This window comes from Amborella trichopoda, chromosome 10, assembly GCF_054954075.1.
Source record: "Amborella trichopoda isolate Santa Cruz 75 chromosome 10, AtrichopodaSantaCruz75HAP2 v2.0, whole genome shotgun sequence".
Taxonomy (NCBI): Eukaryota; Viridiplantae; Streptophyta; class Magnoliopsida; order Amborellales; family Amborellaceae; genus Amborella; species Amborella trichopoda.
Window position 1 is genome coordinate 40828972 of NC_142345.1, and position 22359 is coordinate 40851330.

At 35.9% G+C, this 22359-nt stretch overlaps 1 protein-coding gene across 2 annotated transcripts; it reads right to left on the reverse strand.

Annotated features, from left to right (window-relative positions):
- Positions 1-2742: 2742 nt before the first annotated feature.
- Positions 2743-20056, reverse strand: LOC18433964 (DNA-directed RNA polymerase 1B, mitochondrial). Of its 2 annotated transcripts, none has more exons than XM_006844040.4 (19): positions 18873-20056; positions 17682-17894; positions 17413-17546; positions 17176-17242; positions 16504-16562; positions 16230-16347; positions 15867-15980; positions 14193-14324; positions 13067-13483; positions 9021-9071; positions 8812-8882; positions 8063-8147; positions 6739-6891; positions 6401-6475; positions 4799-4888; positions 4629-4676; positions 3965-4079; positions 3728-3831; positions 2743-3192 (listed from the first exon to the last, which is right to left on the reverse strand). In XM_006844040.4, exons 1-19 carry the CDS (start codon positions 19734-19736, stop codon positions 3082-3084), a joined length of 3021 nt encoding a protein of 1006 aa, XP_006844103.1. In that variant the 5' UTR covers positions 19737-20056; the 3' UTR covers positions 2743-3081. The 2 variants fall into 2 exon arrangements, with proteins under 2 accessions (XP_006844103.1, XP_088705099.1); XM_088848973.1 differs by having other exon boundaries at positions 2743-3237.
- Between the last annotated feature and the right edge of the window lie 2303 nt (positions 20057-22359).

The window sequence follows — 22359 nt, forward strand, 5'->3', positions numbered from 1 at the left end:
AGAAAATACCGACCTTATACCATAGAAGTACGGCACTCTTAAAAATTGAACTGGAGAAGTTTGTTCTAATCAATGGTTTAAAAAAAGGATCGGTGACCCGGATCGGGCTTCCAAAAAACCAATCCGGATCGGCGAATCGGCGATCCGGATCGGGAATCTGGTGAATCGGTCAGATTAAAGCTTAAAAAAAATCTGAAAAAATTATTAAAATTCATTATAAATATTGTTTTTTAGAAATTCAATAAGAAATGAGGGTACTCCATTAAGAATTTTCATGTTTTTGAATGAATATGCGAATATTGATATGTTCTTTCTCTGCATGAACCGTCATTCAGCATTTAATTTACATCACACAAAAGGATAAACATATAATTATCATGGAATAAGTATATCAACATAGATGGACTACAATAAAGCATAAAATTAGTAACATATGATCTAAAAATAAAATGATAGACGACGTTATTGTTCTTCTTCGTCACGCTGGTGCCATTGATTGAATTCGTTTAACAATTCATTGATTCGATCTAAAAACGAATCATCGATATTAGCAGGCGTCTGACTATTCCCAAATCCTTGAGTGTTAGTGTTTTGTTGTGTTCCCAATCTAAAATCCTCGAAGATTGCCCATCCTTCATGCTCACTTGCACTGTCGTGCTCATCCCTACACTATTGCTGTTGGGACTTGATATGTGAATACTATGGCTGGGATAGGGTGGCCACAGAATCATCATCTCTCTCATTTTCTCTTTGAATAATATGGATTAAAAAAAATAATAACAAATTTTAAAAAAAATCGATCATGGATTAAAAAAAAAAATCACAAATTTTCAAAAAATTCTATCATGGATTACAAAAAAAAATTCGATTATGGATTAAAAAAAAAAATCACAAATTTTCAAAAAATTCTATCATGGATTACAAAAAAAATTCGATCATGGATTAAAAAAAAAAAATCACAAATTTTCAAAAAATTCAATAATGGATTACAAAAAATTCGATCATGGATTACATAAAATTCGATCATGGATTACATAAAATTCGATCATGGATTACAATAAAAAACAAACAAAGAAAAACAAAAAATTCAATCATGGATTACAAAAAAAGAAAAAAACAATTCGATCATGGATTACAAAAAATTCAATCATGGATTACAAAAAACTCTATCATGGGTTACAAAAAAAGCAAAAAACAAAAAATTTGATCATGGATTACAAAAAAAAAACAAACATTTTGATCATGGATTACAAAAAAAAAACAAACATTTCGATCATGTATTACAAAACATTCGATCATGGATTACAAAAAATTCTATCATGGGTTACAAAAACAAAAAAAAAAAACAAAAAATTCGATCATGGATTACAAGAAAAAAAAACAAACATTTCGATCATGGATTACAAAAAATTCGATCATGGATTACAAAAAATTCTATCATGGGTTACAAAAAACAAAAAAAAACAAAAAATTCGATCATGGATTACAATAAAAAATAAAAAATTCGATCATGGATTACAAAAAAATCGTTCAAGTATTACAAAAAAATCTATCATGGATTACAAAAAAAAATAATAATAATAATAATAATAATAAAATAAATAAAAATAAATAAAAAAATTCCGTACGGGACTAGCCGATTCACTGTTCGGACTCGTCGATCCCGTACAGTGAATCGGCGAGTCACTGTATAGAATCGTCCAGTTCTCTCTAGAACCGGACGATTCCCGTTTTTTTCGCCGGATCGATCCGTCTATGGCGATTCCCTAGTCGAACCGGGCGAGTCCGATTCGACTCGACGTTTTTTTAAACACTGGTTCTAATGTTGAAAGACCCTCAAACTGCTCCATCTCAATCATTACCATTTTTGGAACTTTAAATTTTATAATTAGGGAAAAACAATTGATTTTCACGAGGCTTTCCAGCACCAAAAGTGCATTTTTTGACATATTTGATTTTCATGCCATCGCAAGGCTTTTCAGCACCAAAACTACATTTTTTTGACATATTTGAGGCACTCCTTTCAATAATATAAGATGTACACTTCACACAAACCTCACCCATCTTTCAAGTGCTAATCAATTAAGGAAAATGTTTACATAAGGTGCTAGCCATAAACAACCAAATTAACTAGCATTTCTAAAATGCTTGTTTTTATGTCGATAAATGCTTAAATTAATCACTAGACCTCAAGATATAAAACCTGAAAAAAATTGGATTTCTACTGCAAATATTGCATCTTGCAATACATTATTTGAGCTATCAATTTTCAATATTTTGAAATGTTTATAGATCTATTTGAATAAAATTATTTTCGAAACTTTAAATTTTATAATTAAAAATGAAAATAAATTCTCATTGCTATCATATCGCAAAGATTTTTACTACTGAAGCATCATCTTTTAGCGCTATTTAGAGGCACGCCTTACTTTCTTTGTTTAGAGCCTCAACTATACACAAACCACACCCCTCAATTAATTCCAATCAAATATGTATTAAGTGAATTATTCGAAGTTAACGAATCCAAGCTCAATTTTTTTCTTGCGTATGAGAGAGAGAGAAAGGGAGAGGCTATTATTTAAATAAAGAAATAGGTTTTTTTTTTTTCTAATATAATAAACTATGAGAAGACTAACAAGTCGACTATCATTGCAATTGCTATTACAACACTTATTCTCGGGTCGCCTCTCTTATCTCTCCGCAGCTGAACTAAGCTTCCCTCTTCATGTTTCTCAACTAAACTGACAAAACCAGTCGATCCAAAGATCAACGAGCTACTCGTAAAAGATTTGGGTTAAAGCCCAAGTAGATATACACTGCCAATATGGCAGGCCTTTATCCACCAGCTCAAAGGCTTCTCTCATTTTGATAATATTTACATCACTCAGGCATCAGAGCTTTTTGCTCAGACGCTTCTTTGCAGAACTCATATGTCAATTGCCATGGCCTGAGCTTTGGGAGAAAGAATACAACTCTTGCCACACTGTGATTTCAACAGCAGAGATTGAAAGGGGCTAATAATTTTACGTAGCCAGCACCCCATCTTGGTTGGTTAAGCGAGAAATGGGGAGGTCTGCAATGTCAGTTGAAGAAATAAGGTGAATCCAATACCTCTTTGAGATCAAAGTCGCCTCTAGCTGGCAAAGGTGGAAAACTGAGCTTTGGGAACAACTCTTGGAAGTTCCTGAGCAACTGCACAAAGCACAGCGGCAAGCACATCTTCATGATCATTTCCTACTGAATAAATAATACAAGCGGAAAAATCAAAATGACAGTAACAAGACAATCGCTAAACCAAAATAGAGTCAACTATATTATATGCTGAAAAGTAGAAGATAACCCAAACTGGTGTTTCTCTTGCTTTCATAAGTGGTCCAAACAATATAATTCTAATTTTTTTCTAGATCAATAAAACGCTAGAAATTGATTTCAAAGGCAAGAACAAAAGAATTGACACTCACATTTGATTTGGGCAAGGCAATCAATTACTTCAACAGTTCCAAAGAACAATAGAGCACTCCTTTTCATTGGGTTAAGTTAAAAAAGGGACATTTTTTCTCTGAGATTTTATATATAGCAAATGTGTAAAAATGATGGATGTACCTGTAGCATTTTTGAGATCAGGTACATGGGTCTTTGGTCAATTTTTATTAGATAACAGCATAACTTAAATTTCAAAAGAGAAGAAATTTGTTCAAAGAATGCAAAACTCCAAAAATATACTTACATTTTCCAGTATGGGGGTGCTGTAGAGCTCAACAAACTTCTCCCTAAGTATTCTGTTCATCTCATCCACATCACATGCATGCGTCCAATATGAATCATGCACGCCTAGAAACAGGTTTGACAGGCACAAGAAATAGTTAAAAAGAAGGCACTGCTCTTGACCTTTAGAAAGGTGAAAAACTGTTTTAAAGCATCATTTCATCAACTTAGAAGAAAAGTAAACGGAAGCTGCACTAACCAGCAAAATTCAAGCCTGCCTTCTTGCAAGCAATGGCAGTCATCATCATGTGGGAACCATCAAGGGAGTGCACAAAGTTTGGAGGGAAGGCTGTTCTTTGTCGCTTAACCATGACCTAAATAGCAAACAAACAAGACTCAGGTTCTCAACATTCACTTGAGGCGATTGAAAGCAGAGACTTTGGCCCAGACATGCCAGGGCTCCAAGCCGGAGTCCGCAGTCCAACTCAGCCAAGTCTCTGAAAAAAATATACAGAGGGACCAAGACTCTGTGAGACTCGCCCAACTCCCAGGGGTTTTAGCAGGACGCTGAAACCCTGCTGGGTTTTTAAGGAGTCTAAGCCCAAGTCACCGCTTTTTAAGGAACTGCTTTATAGTTCACATATATATCAAGAACAGTAAAGATACTGAAAACAGAACGGTAAATCACCAAAACCAACTAAAATACTTTCAAGATTTTTGGAACACGCTACAATATTTACTAGAAAGGATATAAACATTAAGCTGATAAAGAGGTTACGTATGGAATTCATCTAAACCCCAGACCATTCATTCAGGCACACAGTGGAAAAATAATAATAATAATAATAATAATAATAATAATAATAATAATAAAAGGAAAAGGATAAAAGAAAAAAGAAATCGAGGCTGGTTCATAACTTGACCTTATCAGTTTCACATCGTAAAGCCAAGACCTGGAGAGAAGTTTTAATCTGAAACATCACATTAAAAAAAAACTTCTCATTAAGGCATTAGAAAATTATTTGAAAAAAATTACCAAGGACTAATATACCACACGTTTTGTAACTGATGTCCAAGATCAAGGAATACTTACAAGATGCCTTCCCAGTTTCCTATAAGGTTGCACTACAGGAAGCCCAAGTGGAGTAGTCCACCTTACAGTCTCATTTTCAGAAGCGATCACCTGCACAAGTTTAAACGCTGAAATTAAGGACTAAATGTAGAGCAGTACTTTTCTGTTTATTAATGAGGAAAAATACAGCAGTTCCAATGGATAAAAGCTTCAAATAGACGTACAATTGAAACCCAGTTCAGATATCATGAATTTGAATTCAATTTGGATACTTTTAACCAATTTCTAAATGATCAGGAAGAAATAAGCTTGTATATAGGTCTCTGAAAGGATAAATACAAACCACATTTGTCAAAGCTTTGGTAAAAATCAAATCCCAGTACCAAAATTTCATACAATGTTACATTAGCAACTGTCAAATCATCAGCAACATGAAAATTTAGAGTTCCACAAATTGCAACTGGCTTGCGCATGTATATTCCTTGGGTACATTGCCCAATTATCTCAAAATTGTGACAGCTGATGCAACCAAATCCCACCAAGCATGTTGACAAACATACTCAGCCTATATCAGATTCTGCAATATTATCTAAGTCCTTATATGTTAAGGTGGTTTGATTCCATATTAAGTGCATATTCAATGTTAATCTTGTATACCGTCACACTAAGTTCAGTGCCCTTCTTTCTTTTTCTTGTTTCAAGAATTCATAAATCTTAGCCTGAAACACCTACTCTCTTAAGGCATGTATATGTCAATGTTAATCTTGTATACCATCACACTAAGTTCAGTGCCCTTATTTCTTTTTGTTTGTTTCAAGAAGTCATAAATCTTAGCCTGAAACACCTATTCTCTTAAGGCATGTATATAAAATCCATTAAGTATGAGAGCACGTTAGTTTTCCAATTCAATATTTCCAACATTGATTTCTGCATAATTTTTGCTTGTTAAAATATATATTGGGAATTAATAAAATGCATGTTGAGAGCGTCCACAAAATTTATGAAAAAAGGGACATGAGAAAAAAACATGTAGAATTCATATTGCCAGGAGTCATTATCAGATAAAGCAATAACAGACATGCTACATAGTAAGTATTTGTGAATGACATGAGAAAAGGGACATGAGAAAAAAACATGTAGAATTCATATTGGCAGGAAGCATTATCAGATAAAGCAATAACAGACATGCTATATACTAAGTATTTGTGAATGACATGCAGACAACTGCTGATTGCTAATTAATTATCGGTAAAATGTTTTATGCAGGCAGGCCTGCATGCGGGCCAGCCATCTGCGCTGTCCATCTTAGTTGGATGCACTGGGTCCCTGCGATCTCCACGATCCAACTTAGTTGGACAGTGCGAGATGCAGGGACTGCATACGGGCCCTCCCGTATAAAAACTGGGCCCTTGATTGATTATTTTTTAGCAGTTGCCAAGGAAATGCAGGCAAAGAAGAATACATACAGAGTGCATGGAGGAGTAGTAGAGTCCAAAATTACATCAAGTTCAAATAAACGTAGATTTGCAAAAGTTTAATCTCTTTTAACCGGAAAAGAAAGGAATTGCAGCGAATAGCTTTGTTGAGAAAAACCATGCCGTAAATAATACAAGGAATGCATACTTTTGCACAGTCACCCAACCAGCTCATAATGCTCCTTGCAGCTTGGAACATCTCTCCTAAAGCAGTTAACGTTACCTACGCATATCAAACAGAAGTTGTCAATGCAAAGCTTCTCAAGAAAGCGAAGAGAACCAATTCCCATTATAATTCATAAATTCCAAATAGAAGTAGCTCTATTGGGTCAAAAACTAGAAGTTACATGACAAGAACATCTCAGACAGAACTCTTGGTGCTTGATAATTGAGATATCACTCCTCGATAAGCAGGATGCTTTTCTCTTATAACTCCGAAATAAAAAATGTGAAGTTATTGTACTTCATAAGAAGGTAATGGCTTACTTTGGCAGTATAACAAGATGCACTAAAGAGCTCCTTTTCATCCGTTATGGCACCTCTCTCTTTCAACCTTCTCATTATCTGGTCACGTGCACCTACATATGTCACTCCGTACACTGAAGTCATGACTGTCTGCTTCACCAATTTTCGATCCACCTGTACAATTTCCAATTAATGGTATCAATCCGTATACTTTTTTTTTTTTTTTGAAAAAGTTAACATTGTATTAATAGTAATGGAGTACACATGGTGATACTAGTGAACACACGCGTAAATCCTTTTAGGAGAGATAAAGTAAACCTCTGTGGTTAGTTGTAGTACACACTAACCATAGGCTTTACATGGACGGGTTGGGGTCGTATTACAAGTGTTTTGGCCTCAAATAGGTAAGCTAAGTTTTACATCAAAAGGGTAGACCAAAGAGGAATGAGGCAAAAACGGGCCGGTCGGGAAGGTCTTCCGGGCTTATGTAGCAGCTGTGGGTTGCATGCTGGCTCCCTCCTTAGCAAGGCGGTCCGCCAGTGCGTTGAGGAATAGCTAGGCGGTATCAATCCGTATATTATTATTTTATTTTCCTTCCATGGGGTCAGACTATGTACCGAAACATTCAGAGCTCATGCAAATTCAGTTTCCTTAAGGTACCTGCCACATTACTTGGGTGCATGAACCACATTTCCTATGAAGTATGAGGAGCAAGTTTAATCTTAGAAGTGGCGACAAGACCCTTCCATTATAATAAAAATTCAAGTGAAGTATACTACAATGCAAAGGGCACCGGTGCCGCACGGTTATAGTCCATTGGCTTATCACCATCCACTAAATGATGGACAGCTCTGGAGAGCACCCACCAGAACAAGAGATGATGTCAATGGATGGGTCCCACTTGTCACTTATGATTCCATTCAATTAACAATGAGCCTGATGGACTATGATCCATCAGGCACAAAGGGAAGATGAGAAGCGGTATTTTCTCACTCTAAAACTTATGAGATGAGTGTGTGCCCCATCCCTGGTTATGACACATGGGCACTCTCATTCTTATCCAATCAGATTCCTTGAAAAAAAAAAAAATGACCCTGATGGACTATGATTTTTATAATTTATTGGATTATAATCTACTTCCTAAGAAGTAAGGCCCCTCAAGATAAATTTGCACTGAATGTTAACCAAGCATTATTATCCAACATTAATACACCCCATTTAGTCTAACTCTTCAGAAAAGAAATGTAAACGACAATTCAATGAAAACCTAACCCTTATATTTCACAGCAACCACCCGTTAGAAATCATTATCTGGAACACAAAAGAAGGGAACCTAGGGGCTAACCTGATTAAGCAGGAGCTTAGCACGTGCTACATTTGGGTCACTTGTAGGGTCTTTCTGTGAATCCCTTCGCATGATATCCAGAACTCTAAGAGGGCAAGCATCAAGTCCAAAAGTAAAATACGGTCACCACGAAGATCAGTAACATGCAGAACGACCAAAGATGTCGTTAAAAGATTAGAACCTACAAACAACGCATATATACACTAATGGAAAATTAAAAGTATGCAAATTTTAAGATTTGAAAAGAGAGAGAGAGAGAGAGAGAGAGAGAGAGAGAGAGAGAGAAAAGAAAAGAAAAATAATTGAACAAAATCTTGAAAATGTAAGCCTTCATTGGGAACTAGATTTACAGATGATGCCTTGTTTCCCTCAAAAGTTCCAAGATAAGGGGTAAGGGGAAGGTCAAAACCCATCTAAAAGGCTCAAAAATTCATGTGCCAAACAGATTATTTGGATAAAAAACAAATAGACAAACAAGCTGTATGATTTTAATAATATATGAGTGCTTAGACCAGGAGAGACTGAAACTGACACTTCTCACTGAACACATTAATTTGTTTGAAGGATGTTCTGTCATGTTAGCAAGAATAATTTATTACCAGTGGATGTCTTTAAGAGAGTATCATCCATGACACTATTGTCATATGCCACTGCAATTATATGAACAAATAGTTCTCAAGAGTAGACTCTCAAAAAAAAAAAAAAGTTCTTAAGAGTGGAAGGCTCACCATGAGGTAGTCGTAACATACCTTTCAGCTATTCCTGAATAAACATCTGCAGGCTTTTCCCCAGCTACCAGGTTCACAGCAATTGCACCCAACTGGTTTTTCTCATTCAAACACACATAGGAGTCAGAAGTAATACAAACCAGATAAATAATATAAGTAACCCACTAATAAAAATTGCTGACAAGAATTTACACGCACAAACAATAAACAAAAAGGAGAAAATTCATCACCTTGTCTCTCCCTAAGGCTGCATAATGCTGCAAACCATTACAAGAACCATCCTGGAAGCAAAATATCAGAAGAGAATATCATCTCAAATATTGGTCGTGTCAAAGGATCACCTTTTCTCAAAAATACAATAAGAACACAAAGATTGACTTATAGATTAACTATTATTGATCCCATCTAAATCGGATACAGTTATGGCATAGGGCCTATGAGATACATACACGTCATATTTCCTCCATATCATATACTAATGCTCCAAGTGCTGCATGACCCACTTGAAGTAACTCAGTTTGGGCTCACAGTACAAATCAACCCACCAATGACTTTATGACCAATTGACTTGTCATGAACGCTCACCCCCATCAAATGAACAGGGAGCGGAGTGCTTGTTACTGTTAAACTAGTTCAGATAAAGAGGCAAGCCCCACTTGGTCATAGACCTTATTTTCAAAAGGAATGGGGGGGGGGGGAACAAGAAGCATTTCCCATGCAAGATCACCCATGCAAGATCACCAGTAACGATTATAAATTGAGAGATCATGGCTATATAATTTCACTAGGGGTGGGAATGGGTAAGGTCGTGTCTAGGTCGACCTAAACCAGGCCCCAAACCAGCTAGGTCTAAGTTGGACCCAGATCCGACCTGGACCCCGATAGGTTCCGGGTCAATAAATAAAAAACATTAAAAAATTATTAGTATTATTTATATGTGTATTATTTTTATGTGATTTATATACTATATAATTAGTATTATTTATATGTGATTTATACTAATATCAATGTTTTAAAATGCGGGATGCGGCCCTGATGCGGTGGGGGCCCGATGCAGCCCGGATGCAGGTGCATCGCGATGATGCGGTCAATAAATGTAAAGAAATTCTAAAAATTGTAAAAAATAAGTTAATACATAGAAAAAAATATGAAGGTGATATATGTGATAGTAGGTATTTTAGTTTAATGATTAACTTCAAAACTATTAGCTGTCATAGATTCTGTATCCAGTTATCCACCCATATAAGTATTTCCACAGAGCAAGCATATCACACAATTTCTATCTTTGGAATTTTTTAGTTTTGCATATTTCTAAGCCGGATCCTTATTACTAGAAGATTGAGAAGAAGACATTGGTCCAAAAATATGTATAATAGTAATATTGTACAAGGAAAAAAAATTTACCGACTCTGTGAAGTACTGCTCGATTTCTTTACGACTTCTGAAACCCTCGATTTTTTATCACAAATTCACCCTAACATCTCCGAATCAACAATCAAAAGCATCCAATGAACATCCAAGTATCAAACAACCACCAAATCGAAGATTTCGATGAAAAAATAAATTCTGCCTAAATTTTCTTTTACCTCGATTTGATGCATAAAAAGCCACAAAAGTGGCTGAAAATCTTCGTTTAGGGCCCCTAATATTCTCCCAAACAGTTTCCCTAACATTTGGATGGTCAAAAAGACCATTTTGCCCTTCCCCAAGGGCAAAACAGGAAAAAAATTTGGCAAACACTGTAGCAATGGGATGCGGTGCGATGCGGCCTATGCGGGATGCAGCTACGATGCGACCTGATGCGGCGCATATGCGACCGCATCAGTTAAGCGCATATGCACCAGTTTCTGATGCAGATGCGAGCGCATCCCGCATGATGCGACCACATTTTAAAACACTGACTAATATATTAGGGTCGGTCAGGTCAATGCCAAGTGCACCCAAAACCGACAGGGACCCAGTCAAGTCAATATTTTTCATAACTCTCATGCCTCCAACTCATCAATGAAAAAAAAAAAAAATAGTCGAAGGGAAGAGAGAGAAACCTTCTCCTTAGAATACCTTTGAGCTTCCAGCCAGCAGATAATATATAATAGTATATTTTATTGAAAATTATGCCATATAATGTATAAAATATATAACGAAATAATAGTTGATTATGTAAAATAATATATTATTATAATAAAAAGAAATAGTGCATCTAAAATATTCAGGTTGGGTCGGGTCGAGTCAACTCAGACCTGGACTCGACTCAACCTAATGGCGGGTCCCTACTTCTGGACCCGAACCACTGGGTCCAAAAATAGGACCCAGATCCAGACCCAAGTCGGGTCGATCCATGGGGTAGGCAGGTCGACCCAGCCCATTGCCCACCCCTAAATTTCACTGGAGGGTTGTTTTTATATTTTTCATTACTCTTATTTGCTTTCAAGGATTTATCTAGTTATGCTACCCTTCTTTAATTGATGCATTAGTTCCCTTTCCATCGACTTCTTTTCCTTCTCTTAATTAATGCTTTTGTTCACTTCCATTTATCATTCATAAAAAGACCTAAATCCCTTGCCAAAATTCCTTGCATTCACAAAGGTACACCACAATTCTACCAGTTTGACAATTTTGAATATCTATGGCATCCAGCTTACATTGATTCCCTTAAATTGCCAACTTTACAAATGCAGAAGGCATAGGAAGATAAGAGGCATCCTAACTATGCATATCATAAACCTTATGTAACATGCACTTTTAAGTCCTCTACTCAACTCAATATTAAAAGGATTTAACTACAAGCATCAGTTTTCCAAAAAACGTTGGGTGGCGCCTAGGAGGCCTAGGGGGTCTAGGCCGCCCAGCGCCTAGGCAGCCTGGAGGTCTAGGGGCATCAAATAATTCTGTTTTAGATCATATTCATGCATTTTTTTAATCCAAACTAAAGAACACCAAAAATACCCCAACGGATTGGTATTTTTGCACGTAGGTGGGTGCAGTCCCCTGGGCGCCTGCCTAGACAGAGTACTAGGCGGGCGCCTCGGTTCCATAGGCTGGTGCCCAAGGAAAGCTAGCTTAGTTGGTCCGCCCAGGCTTGGGTGATGCGCCTAAGCCCCCCTAGCCCGTCAACACGGCCGCCTAGGCACTGGGCAGACCACTTTTTGAATTAATGACAAGCACTATTCATAAAGTCGGACTTAGTTGGCACAACTTTCCCAAGGCAAGTCATCTCAAATGGGGTCCAAATGTTTTTGAGAAATTTAGACAAATCACGTTTTATTTTGGAGGTGCGTATTAGTTCAAGTGGAATGACTGAAAAGGCCAAGGGAAAGGCCCAAAAGGACGCGGTTAGAAGTAGTTCAAAAAGATATGGAGACTTATGGCCTCACTAAGAATATGGCCTTTAATAGAGCAGAATAAAAAACCAGGATTCATGTAGCCGACCCCAATTAATTGGAAAAATGCTAAAATGATGATGAAGATGATGACAATGTTTTATTTTGGAAATCAAAAAATAATCCCATACATTTCATATTTTACACTCAAATCCCACTTTTTGAGAGCATAAAGTGTATTTTTTTCATACATTAGATTAAGCTCAAATTTGGTATGTCCATACTTCTCAGCATTACACACCTATAAAAAATATATTAGAAAATTAATTCAAAAATAAATAACCAAATTACTCCTACAATGTTCAGGACTTATTACCCTTACAATATTCAAGACCAAAATACCCCTAATTTTATTTATTTCAAATTATTTTTCAATATTTTTAAAGGTGATTGATGGTGAGAAGTATGAAAACTCCAAATTTCATCTTAATTTGATGTATAGAAAAAAAATTAAAGTTAAAACACACTATTTGCTCTCAAAAACTCGTGTTGGGATACCCGTAACACAAAACTTGGTTTTACCCAAGTCGACATAACTCTGGTGAATCACTAGGAAGTCTCAAATAAGTTTCTAAATCAACTTTCTTAACCATGAAACTTTCCATAAAAACCTGAAGTTTTCAGACTCGGAGTTGTTTTTTTCCTTTCAATTATTTTAAGCATTTCCACATCTGGGCTAAGGATATCTGATCAAGTCAACTCGCCCAAGTCATGAATCACCTATGTCTTGGCTCGATCCAAGTCAAACAGCACATTCAACTTCTTTAACCATGTTTGAGCACACACACATTTTTTATAATCAAACCAAAGGTGAATTTGATTGAAAAGAAACCTGTAAGTACAAGCTGAAGCACAAGACAAATACCTTTTAACATAGAAAGCTCAAAGGAAAATACCTGATGAACAGGCATATGTGAAATAGTTGTATCTGGCGAAGAGCTTCTCAAGGCTTCAGAAAGATTGACACAAGCTGCTAAACACTGAAATGGGTCTTCGGCACCAAGCCACCACCGTCCACCTTCCAATGGCCTATCGGCCGAATCAAATATGTCTTCCAAATGGTTCTCAACAAACTCTAGACGACCATCATAGGATAATTTGTCCACACCACCTGCATATAGATTTGCAAGATGTATCTTCAACCAACGCAATCCTGATTTCCCAAGTGGGCGCCCCTCTGCAAACTCTAGAATCCCTCTACAGAGATCTGAACCAAGATGGTTCAGGTATGGATGCATGGGATACGCGCGACCTCGAAAATCTAGGTTATGGGGATAGTGGAAGCCTTCTTCATCCTTCATTCTCCTGGCCACCTACTCCAAAACCAGAACTGTTTAGTTTCTGATAATTTCATGAAAACAAGATGAAACTGAAAAAGGATCTCCCCAAATTTAAGGTGAATTAAGTTTCTCAAAATAAAAGAGAAAAATTAACATATAAATGGAAGTGAGTGGGAAGAATCAAAACTTAGTCCGGTCACCGAACATAACCAAACTAGTTTCTCGTCCCATGCCTTGCAGGATTTGGAGTTTGTGAGTGTCTTGGTTACAGAAGATCAGACGGGGGTAACACCTAGGCTTTAAGTAGAATTAATCAATTTCAAATAAGACTCTTGGACTTCAGGAATATCAATGTCATTTGCAGTAAGTTTCAATTTTCTTGAGATAATCTAGATCCACAGAAGTCCCAGACTTTATGAAAATTAATTCTAGTGAAGTCTTATGTTCTTATTTATTAGGACTCTATAAGCTTTCAATACCACATGTAAGCTTCTTGAGTATGGTGATGTGTGTAGTACACACATGCTCACCATGCTCTATAACATAGCATAGCCTATATACAAGATTTATTATTTCAAACAGTCATCGTCACCTTATGTTTTATTATGTTTTGTTAGTAAAGACAAGGAATGCTCAATATGCATATAATATGGGCAGCCACAAATTGATGGAACATTACATTTGCTTTTTATGGCTAATGATGGAATGTTACATGGGGATGATAAGGACGAAAAATCCTTACATTAAGTTTAAGTTCTGTATCGCACCGCTGAGAATGCAGTTCACTGTTTTTCTTCCTTGCCCCTTTGACAAGCCACTTCCACTCCCGAATTTTTGCTTCATCCTCTGTGTCTGGCTTCTCGGGTATGGCTACCTAGCATCCCATGCAAACAATATTGAAGATATTATTAACATCTCCTGAATCTGTTAAGAACCTCTTCCTTGTAACTTCTTTTGAAACTTCCATTCTCTTCATTGATTTTTTATAGTTTGAATTCAGTTTTATGATGAGAACATTAAAGTGGGCTCAAATTAAGAATCTTGATTTAACAAAAAGTTTCATTTCAAAAAAATTTCACCAATATATTTCCATTAAAAAATTGTACTAAGAAAACACGAGCAATGTAATCCAATAAAAAAAGTAATCTCTCATAACAACCATATATCTCAAAATAATTGGTAGAGTTAAGAGGAAGAGTATCCAATGGAAAATCTTATTTGTCTCAAAACCAAGAGGATCATTATAGAGAGCAAGAGAGAGAAAGAGAGAGAGAGATTAGTCACAATTAAATATTTACATAGCTAGAAATTCAGGGGTAAGGTTTAAGTATTTTGTTGCTTTCCTTTTGCATATAGAAGTTTGATTAACTTCACCTTTACGCATTTTGTTTATTTAATGGATGTATACAACACAACATTTTAGATGGAGTACAGTTTCACATTTTTTTAGTGTTTGTGATTTTATTAACTGCTATCCTATACTGAGGGTCTTTTTTTTCTTCTAAGAGTAATCCTATACCTTGGGGTCATAGTTCCTGTTATTTGCTAATGTAGTTCTTATGCTTCTTCTAAAGGTATTCCTATACCTTCAGTCACAATTCTTGTTATTTGCCATTATAGTTCTTATGTTTAGTATTGCTTTTGTTTCATGGTATGCTCCCCATAAATCCATCACATGTTTTGTATCGTGATAGCAGAGCATTGTTGTTGTTTTTAATGAAAACTTAGATAAAAGCTTGTCAAGTATTACCCTAAATGATACGAGATGAGGACATAAATACCATTCAATGATTTTAATGTATCGATACAATAACTGCAAATCACAATTTTATCATGTTATCTTTACATATCCAATTTTTTTGCTCCATTTTTTTTTTTTTTGGAGCCAAATGCAAAATATTTATGAATTCTTTTAACTTAGCTAATTTTTGGCCATCCGTACTTTTGACATTATTTTTTGCCTCCGACTTTTTGGAACAAAACCGATTTATTACTGGTGTTTTGGTTTGCCGATATTGTTATTCCCCAATTAGCTAACCATGATCATACATGATGTAACATTCAGAATAAGAAGAACCTAAGTAGGGAAAGCCTATTACAATCTAATGGACTATTGGATAATAAATTGGGTCATTACTATCCCTTGAAATGATGGATGGTGATGGAGAGAGGGACCCATTATAGGGGTCAGCTCCAGTTCCGATGGGCCCCACTTTCTCACCATTCACCATCCATGTGACCATTTCAATGGACTGTGATGGCACTGTTGACTATCTCAACTGAGTAATTGGCTAAATTGTACTAGGAACCTTTTGGAAAATCAACCAAATCCTCAAGAATATGGTAAACTTCTGGTGAATGAATTATGCATATAGATTTCAACTTTTCCTTTTCATAATTATATTACTAAACTTACATCTTCACGGTCAACCAAGTCAGCAAGGCGCCCTCCATCAGCCCATATTCTGTCAATCACACCAAGTACTCTCTTATTCACGCGCCATTTAGTAGTGCCAAGAGTATCAAGGGCCTGAACACCAGGTTTCATTAATATAACTATGCAAGCAAACAGAGCTCTATACTTCTATAGGCAAAAAGTTCATTAAACTAAGTAAGTCAACAACAAAAAGGAAAGAACAAAATCATATATTTACCCTTTTTTATTGGAAAAAAGTTCCGCAAATGGAATAGTACAGAAATGGCAAAGCATGAAGAAAAATAGAATGTAAAAAACATAGACTCAAAAGCAGAACTAAACATGAAAATGAAAGATTCGAACCTCATAAACTTTCAGCAACTGCTTCCTAGGAGCATGTTTAATTGCATAGCGCTGCTGTCTTGCTCCATGAATGCGCATAACATAGGAAGGCAAGAACAAATGTCCTCCTCTATCATACCTTTGAGGTCCAAAATTTCATGCAATTAGTGAGGAACCAATGAACTATATAAGGTTCACAATTACCCTGTGCTTGTTTCCTTAACAGGCTCAACTAGATTCTAGTTCTGTAAAGCTTTTTAAACTACATATGTACAATAAACATCAAAAACCATACCCCGTCCATTTGACTGGTGGCACTAACATTGGCATGTAAGGAATGACCATGTGTCTGGCCTGTACAAGCAAGTGGAAAGGCACAGACAAACATAAGTTCATTTGACTATTGTATGACATTGATCCCTTCTCACATCAAGATTCCATAAAAAACACTTTTTGCATGCACAACACACTTGAATAATAACATATACAAGGCATCAGAAAACACTCTTGCATGAAATAGTTAAAAACTCCATATTTCTCTTCCACCATTAACATTTCATCAAATTAAAATGTGGAACTATTCACGACGTGAGATAAATAACTTTGTACACCCTCTATGTGCAAGCTATGATAATCAAATGTCTAAAATTCGCTGGAGGCAGTCAAATGATGTACAGGCACTAGTTTTGTTTTGACTATCACTACCAACATACTAATTCCACTAATGCTATACACGAATTTTGAAAACCGAATCGTACAAGAAACAAAGTAGTTATCGATGGTTCCCCACTTCAAGGTACTAAACTACAGCTTAGCCAGATATCAATTGGCAAATCAATACGCCAAACTCTCCATAATTGTTAATTAGACTAAAAGCAAATTTGAAGAAAAAATTAAAAAATTCTTAAGTGATAGAGAGACATGCAAATAATTGACAAGGTCAACCGGAAAGCCGATTAGTACTTACAGTTTTCTCCAGCCCCTTACAGATTAACGGGTCACATTCGATAACCCCATACCTTCGGCGAATTTTCCTGATGCACAAGGTAGAAAATTTATTGTGATAATTTAAGGGGCATCCTTCGGGGTATCAAAATATTCCTTCTACAACTGACACATTAGTTTTTGCATGAAAGAAAAAAGATATAAAATGGAAAAAAGAGAGAACTGATAAAGATATCAAACCAAACAGACAAAATCTTACTGGTCATTTTTTGTTACAGTTTTCAGTATGTGCCTGAAGGCAGGTCTTATATCAGGTGGACCCTCTGCAGATTGATCAACAGGAGGTTGTACGTAGGCAGTTTCTATCAACAACTCAATGAGACGACTTCCAACCTGCAATACAAGTCCCATGCTAAAATATTGTAGATAAATTGTACATAGAAATCATAAGAAGTTAACATAACTTATCACGAAAAAAAAAGGAGAGCAATTTAACCTTCTCATTTAACAAGTGAGCAAGAAACATACCTTAGCATGGATATCGATACCCCACGGCTTTGCATCATCTTGCCCCTTCACTATCTTCCTCACTTGATGCAGCTTTTGCTTTTTCATCAAATTTGTGACCCGTTTCCTGAGACTCTCTTTTTCTTTGTCGCCCTCATTAGGCTCTTCCCCGTCTAACTTCTTCTCTTTGTCAGATTTCTTCTTTGTTTTTTCAAAAAATCTATGAATTTTAACCTGGAACCATGTAATTAAAATATATATGTCAACCAGCAGAGTTGATCGTCTTGGGTTCAAAAAAAAAAAAAACGCTTGTTTTCTTGACAAAGGACCAAAAAGCATGAAAACAAGGAGAAAATGTTATAGAACACAGTAATTCAAAGGAAACATAAGCATTGATGAGCCAAACAGATACGTAAATATGGATAAATGGTTCTTTTCCGTCAATCATGAACCAGTATTAGCATCCACAGAAGTGCATGGCAATTAAGAAATATTTTTTGGTGGACCCAAATGTATAAGTAATAAGAAAGAAAGCCACTAAATAAGCCTCAAAACGGAGGTAAAAATAAAGGAACACTTGTGATTGAAGGTTTGGATAAGACTAAAAATGACCAGTCTTGATCATGGAACGTTGAATCTAAATTCGAATCCAAAGCATACAGAGCAGAGAAGTCTACGAACAAGTAGCCTTTAAGTTCTTTCAACATGAACCACATTAATTTATTTCATGAAACCTAAACAACCACAAATATTCAGAAAAACCAGAAACAAAATACTATCTCATCTTTGGAAACAGGCTTGGGTCAAGAAAGTAGAGGTTAGGTTTTCATAGCCCAATGTCTCAAGTTCCATTCCTATGTAACCTTGTCAAAAAAATAAAAAAATACTATATCATTTTTTTCCATTTTCATAATTAACAAATTATATGCCGTAACCTCAACAGTTCTATTGAAATATAACACTGCCCATCTTACATGTTTACAAAGAAAACAAAGCTGCAACGATTCAATTATAATGATAACGTGCAGCTGAACAAGAACATGATATAAAAGACTAAAATTTCTACGAAAATGACCTCTAGGCATTCAATCACAAAGGCAGGACGAAAATACGGCAGAATAACATAATTCTAACTTAACCAAAACAACAGAAGAAAGTAGTAAACTAAAAAGATAATTCCAGCTCGAATCACAATACACAGAGGTAACCAACCTCTTGCTCAATGGCCTCACCAATCTGACAAGCTGCCTGGACAAGTCTAGTGGACCCATTATCAGTTCCAGTCATCAACAAACCCATCAATTTATGCATGGTTATAACAGACATCATATCAGCAGGCAGTTGCATAAAGTATGGAGCATAAGCCCCCTTGTTCTTCCCAGCCTTATATGAAGCTTGCTCTGAAGCTATAATATCTCGTAATGGCTCAAACCAACCAAGAAAGAGAGACTTCATGTAAGGCAAATTGGGTGCCAACTTATGCTCACACATATCCATCATAAGCTCTCTGTATTCCTTTGCAGCTTGATCCCAAGCTTCAGTCTCGATTTTCACTTGACGCGTTCTCAAAGCCAAGTACTTTGCCTTTCCCATTACTCCATCTTTATATCCATTCTTTGGCTTCAATTTTTCTCTCTCTTCTCTTATAGCCCCATTAGAATTATACCCGTTTGTTGGCAAAACCAAATGGGTTTCCTCTGATCCAGAAGAACAGTCCTCATCGATATCAGTTGATACAACTGCCTCAGCAGCATTGGCAAAACCCTTTAAAGAACATCCTCTGAGAAAGAATGGATCCCTTCTGCCATTAAAGCAATTGAAGAAAACCGGATTTTTGAGGCCATTTCCCATCTTTCCATCTCTATCCTGCAACTCTCCACCAAATTGAGAGTTACAGCGAGAACCCAACTCGAAATTTCTCATTTTTAAGCCAATGGAGCGATCAAAAGGTGCAGATTCACCGAGAGATGATGAATCTTGCGCTTTGCTCCAAAAAACCAAAGTGGGTAGCAAAGAAGATCGAGTTATTGAAGTTGGGTTGGCTGAAAACGCCCTCTTCCCTGAAATTCTCCACATATTTCGATACTTTTTTGACGGTTTACGGTGGAGAGATTGGGTTAAAAGATCAGGCGGAGCTAAAGGAAGAGATTGGGTTAAAAGATCATGAAGAGAAGGCGACACTTGTGCACATCAATCGCAGTCGTAGAGAGAGAATAGATAAAGAGAAGAAGTAAAATGCTCATGAAATCGGGAGAGAGAAGGAATAAGAACAAGAACCAGTGGGAGAGAGACAATGCAGCCGCCTTAAACCCCCCATAAACCCTCTCTCTCTACTTGTTCATCGTTTGGGGTTCACGTTTGTGGGGAAATGATAGGGCAACCTATCCTTGACTTGTTTACTAATGACTAAAACACCCTATATATTCTTTTTTTTAAAAGTTATTATAGAAGTTGTAAGGCGCAATTCAAAAATCCCGTGGGGCTAGACGATTTAATGTTGGAGAACATTCTCATCTCATCTTTGAGATGCATGGATATAAATATAAAATAATTTTTAATTTGAAAAATATTTTATGTTTTAACAAGTTATCTAAGTTAACCATTTTTACAATTTATATGTACATATCCATACATTCTTTTTGTACTATTTATCAAATTTTAAGCTTCACAATTATGGATAAAAATATATTTTAAAAAAATTATAAGGTTTTCGGCACCAAAGCTAATCTCCAAGAAAATTTTAAAAAGTTGCTTAAAAATTATCTAGTTTCGGCACCAAAACTACATCTCCAAACAAATTCTAGAGGTGTGTCTGACTTTTATAGTTTAAGGAGGCGCCTCATGCGTACTACACCCTGTGTTTTTACTTGTTGGCTATAATCGCCCTCACTCTCCGTGTCTTTAAACAAGGGTTGATATTTCCTTCGATTCTAATTCTTCGTGGAAGGCCTTTATTGCGGAGCGGTAATTCCCAAAATTTGAATTTTTTGTACTCCCTTGGGAGCAACTTGTGTAATTGGTATTTCAGGCAAAATATTAACTTATCTTACTTTTAGGACTCGAAATTTTGTAGATATTACTTACTCTAAGCTTAAAAATTTACTTACTACCTAGCGACTAACCTTAAAAAATTCAATACAAAACGTATAAACTGCAAGAATAAAACCACTCCTAAAGTAATGTCCAAATTTTAGGTGCTTAAGTACTCAAAATCCCTTTATTTTTATGTTTTTTTTTTCTTTTTTTGTTTTTTAGGTAATTCAGTAAGGATGATGAACTCCTACCATTTTATTTTTTTTAAATCGTTAGTGGCTTTTTAATGCGTTAGGTGAGAATGGAAACTAAAGGGAGCACAAATAGTGCTACCACCGCTACCCCAACCCCATTCTCAAAAAAATGGCAAGTCAATAGGGATTTGGTCTCCTACCATTTGATGATAATAGAGTCAAAGATCTCATCATGGAGCTCGGTAATACTACCACCAAGGACTATACCATTATCTTTTTTCTCCTCCTTTTGAAGATACTCATGTGATTATAGGATCGCAAAATAAAATTACATCCCATAGGAAATATAGATATGTTGACCGAAATTAATCCTATTTTTTAAATTTTATTTACTAGGCATAAGGACTAGTTAACCCATTGAGATAAAAACTATTTAACCCTTTATTTATTTATTGGTAGTTCAGTGGGGAAAGAGTCTTGTATCCGTGATAAAAATGGAACTTAAAGACATTATATTGTGGCACCTCCAAATTCTTTTGAAAGATACCGATCTATTTAACTTTACCATGATCATGGGATTATACTATATCAATGAAGTACCCCTCACAACACTCTTCTGTTTTTTTCTTCTTTTTTTTTTATGGATTGTTTGATTGAAATGTGTCATCACCACTCTCCAATTTCATAACAGAGGTTTATTATAAAGCCAGGAGCCCTTAAACAAACCAATGGCAATCTAGTATTTGTTTTCATGTGGTCAAATAAATATAGGCGCAGGAGGGGAGACTTGGCCATGGAAAATGAAGGGCTAATTTGGTAATTGTTTTTCCTCCAAGTCAGTATTTTGACAACCAGCCCATAGGCTCGTGGTTAGGACCGTGAAACCAAAACGGAACGTCGAAGGTTCGAACCCCACCCCTGACCGACCTCAAAAAGAAAACAATTAAAAAATCATAAATCAAAACACACTAGAAACGTGAGAAATTACGAAAATAACCATACGATATTTGCTATTTAATATTTTATTTATGTTTAATTTAATTTCAGAATATACACCAAAAGATACACGATCATGCATGATATTTGCTATTTAAGATTTTATTTATGTTTAATTTAATTTCAGCATATACACCAAAAGATACACGATCATGCATGAAATAGTTGCAAAGAGTCGAATGTTAAATAGTTTTTCTCTTATGGCAAGTTTGATAAAATCTCCTCAAAATCAAGCGTCACAAAAGAAGATGTATATGCAAGGCACAAAGATTTATAATAAAACCCGACCGAGAAATATTTTTAAGACCTCAAAATTCAGGGATGCAAAGTCTTTAAGCCATAGATGTCAATAAAGGAGATTTGCATTTCACACTCTCATGTGCTTGAAAAAAACAATGCTATTAGGGGCCATCCAATTTTTTAGGGCAAGATCTCAATGTTAAAGAAGTCGATCCAAAATTTTCCTTTTGAAAATA

Bases quoted from the DNA above. Each gene is read 5' to 3' on its own strand.
- LOC18433964 (XM_006844040.4), bottom strand. From the start codon at position 19,736: ATGTGGAGAATTTCAGGGAAGAGGGCGTTTTCAGCCAACCCAACTTCA. The intron at 13,484-14,192 runs GTAAGGATTTTT...GTTTTGGAGTAG, and splicing joins ATACAGAACTTAAACTTAAT to GTGGCCAGGAGAATGAAGGA. The intron at 6,892-8,062 runs GTTAGCCCCTAG...GAAATTGTACAG, and splicing joins CTAAGCTCCTGCTTAATCAG to GTGGATCGAAAATTGGTGAA.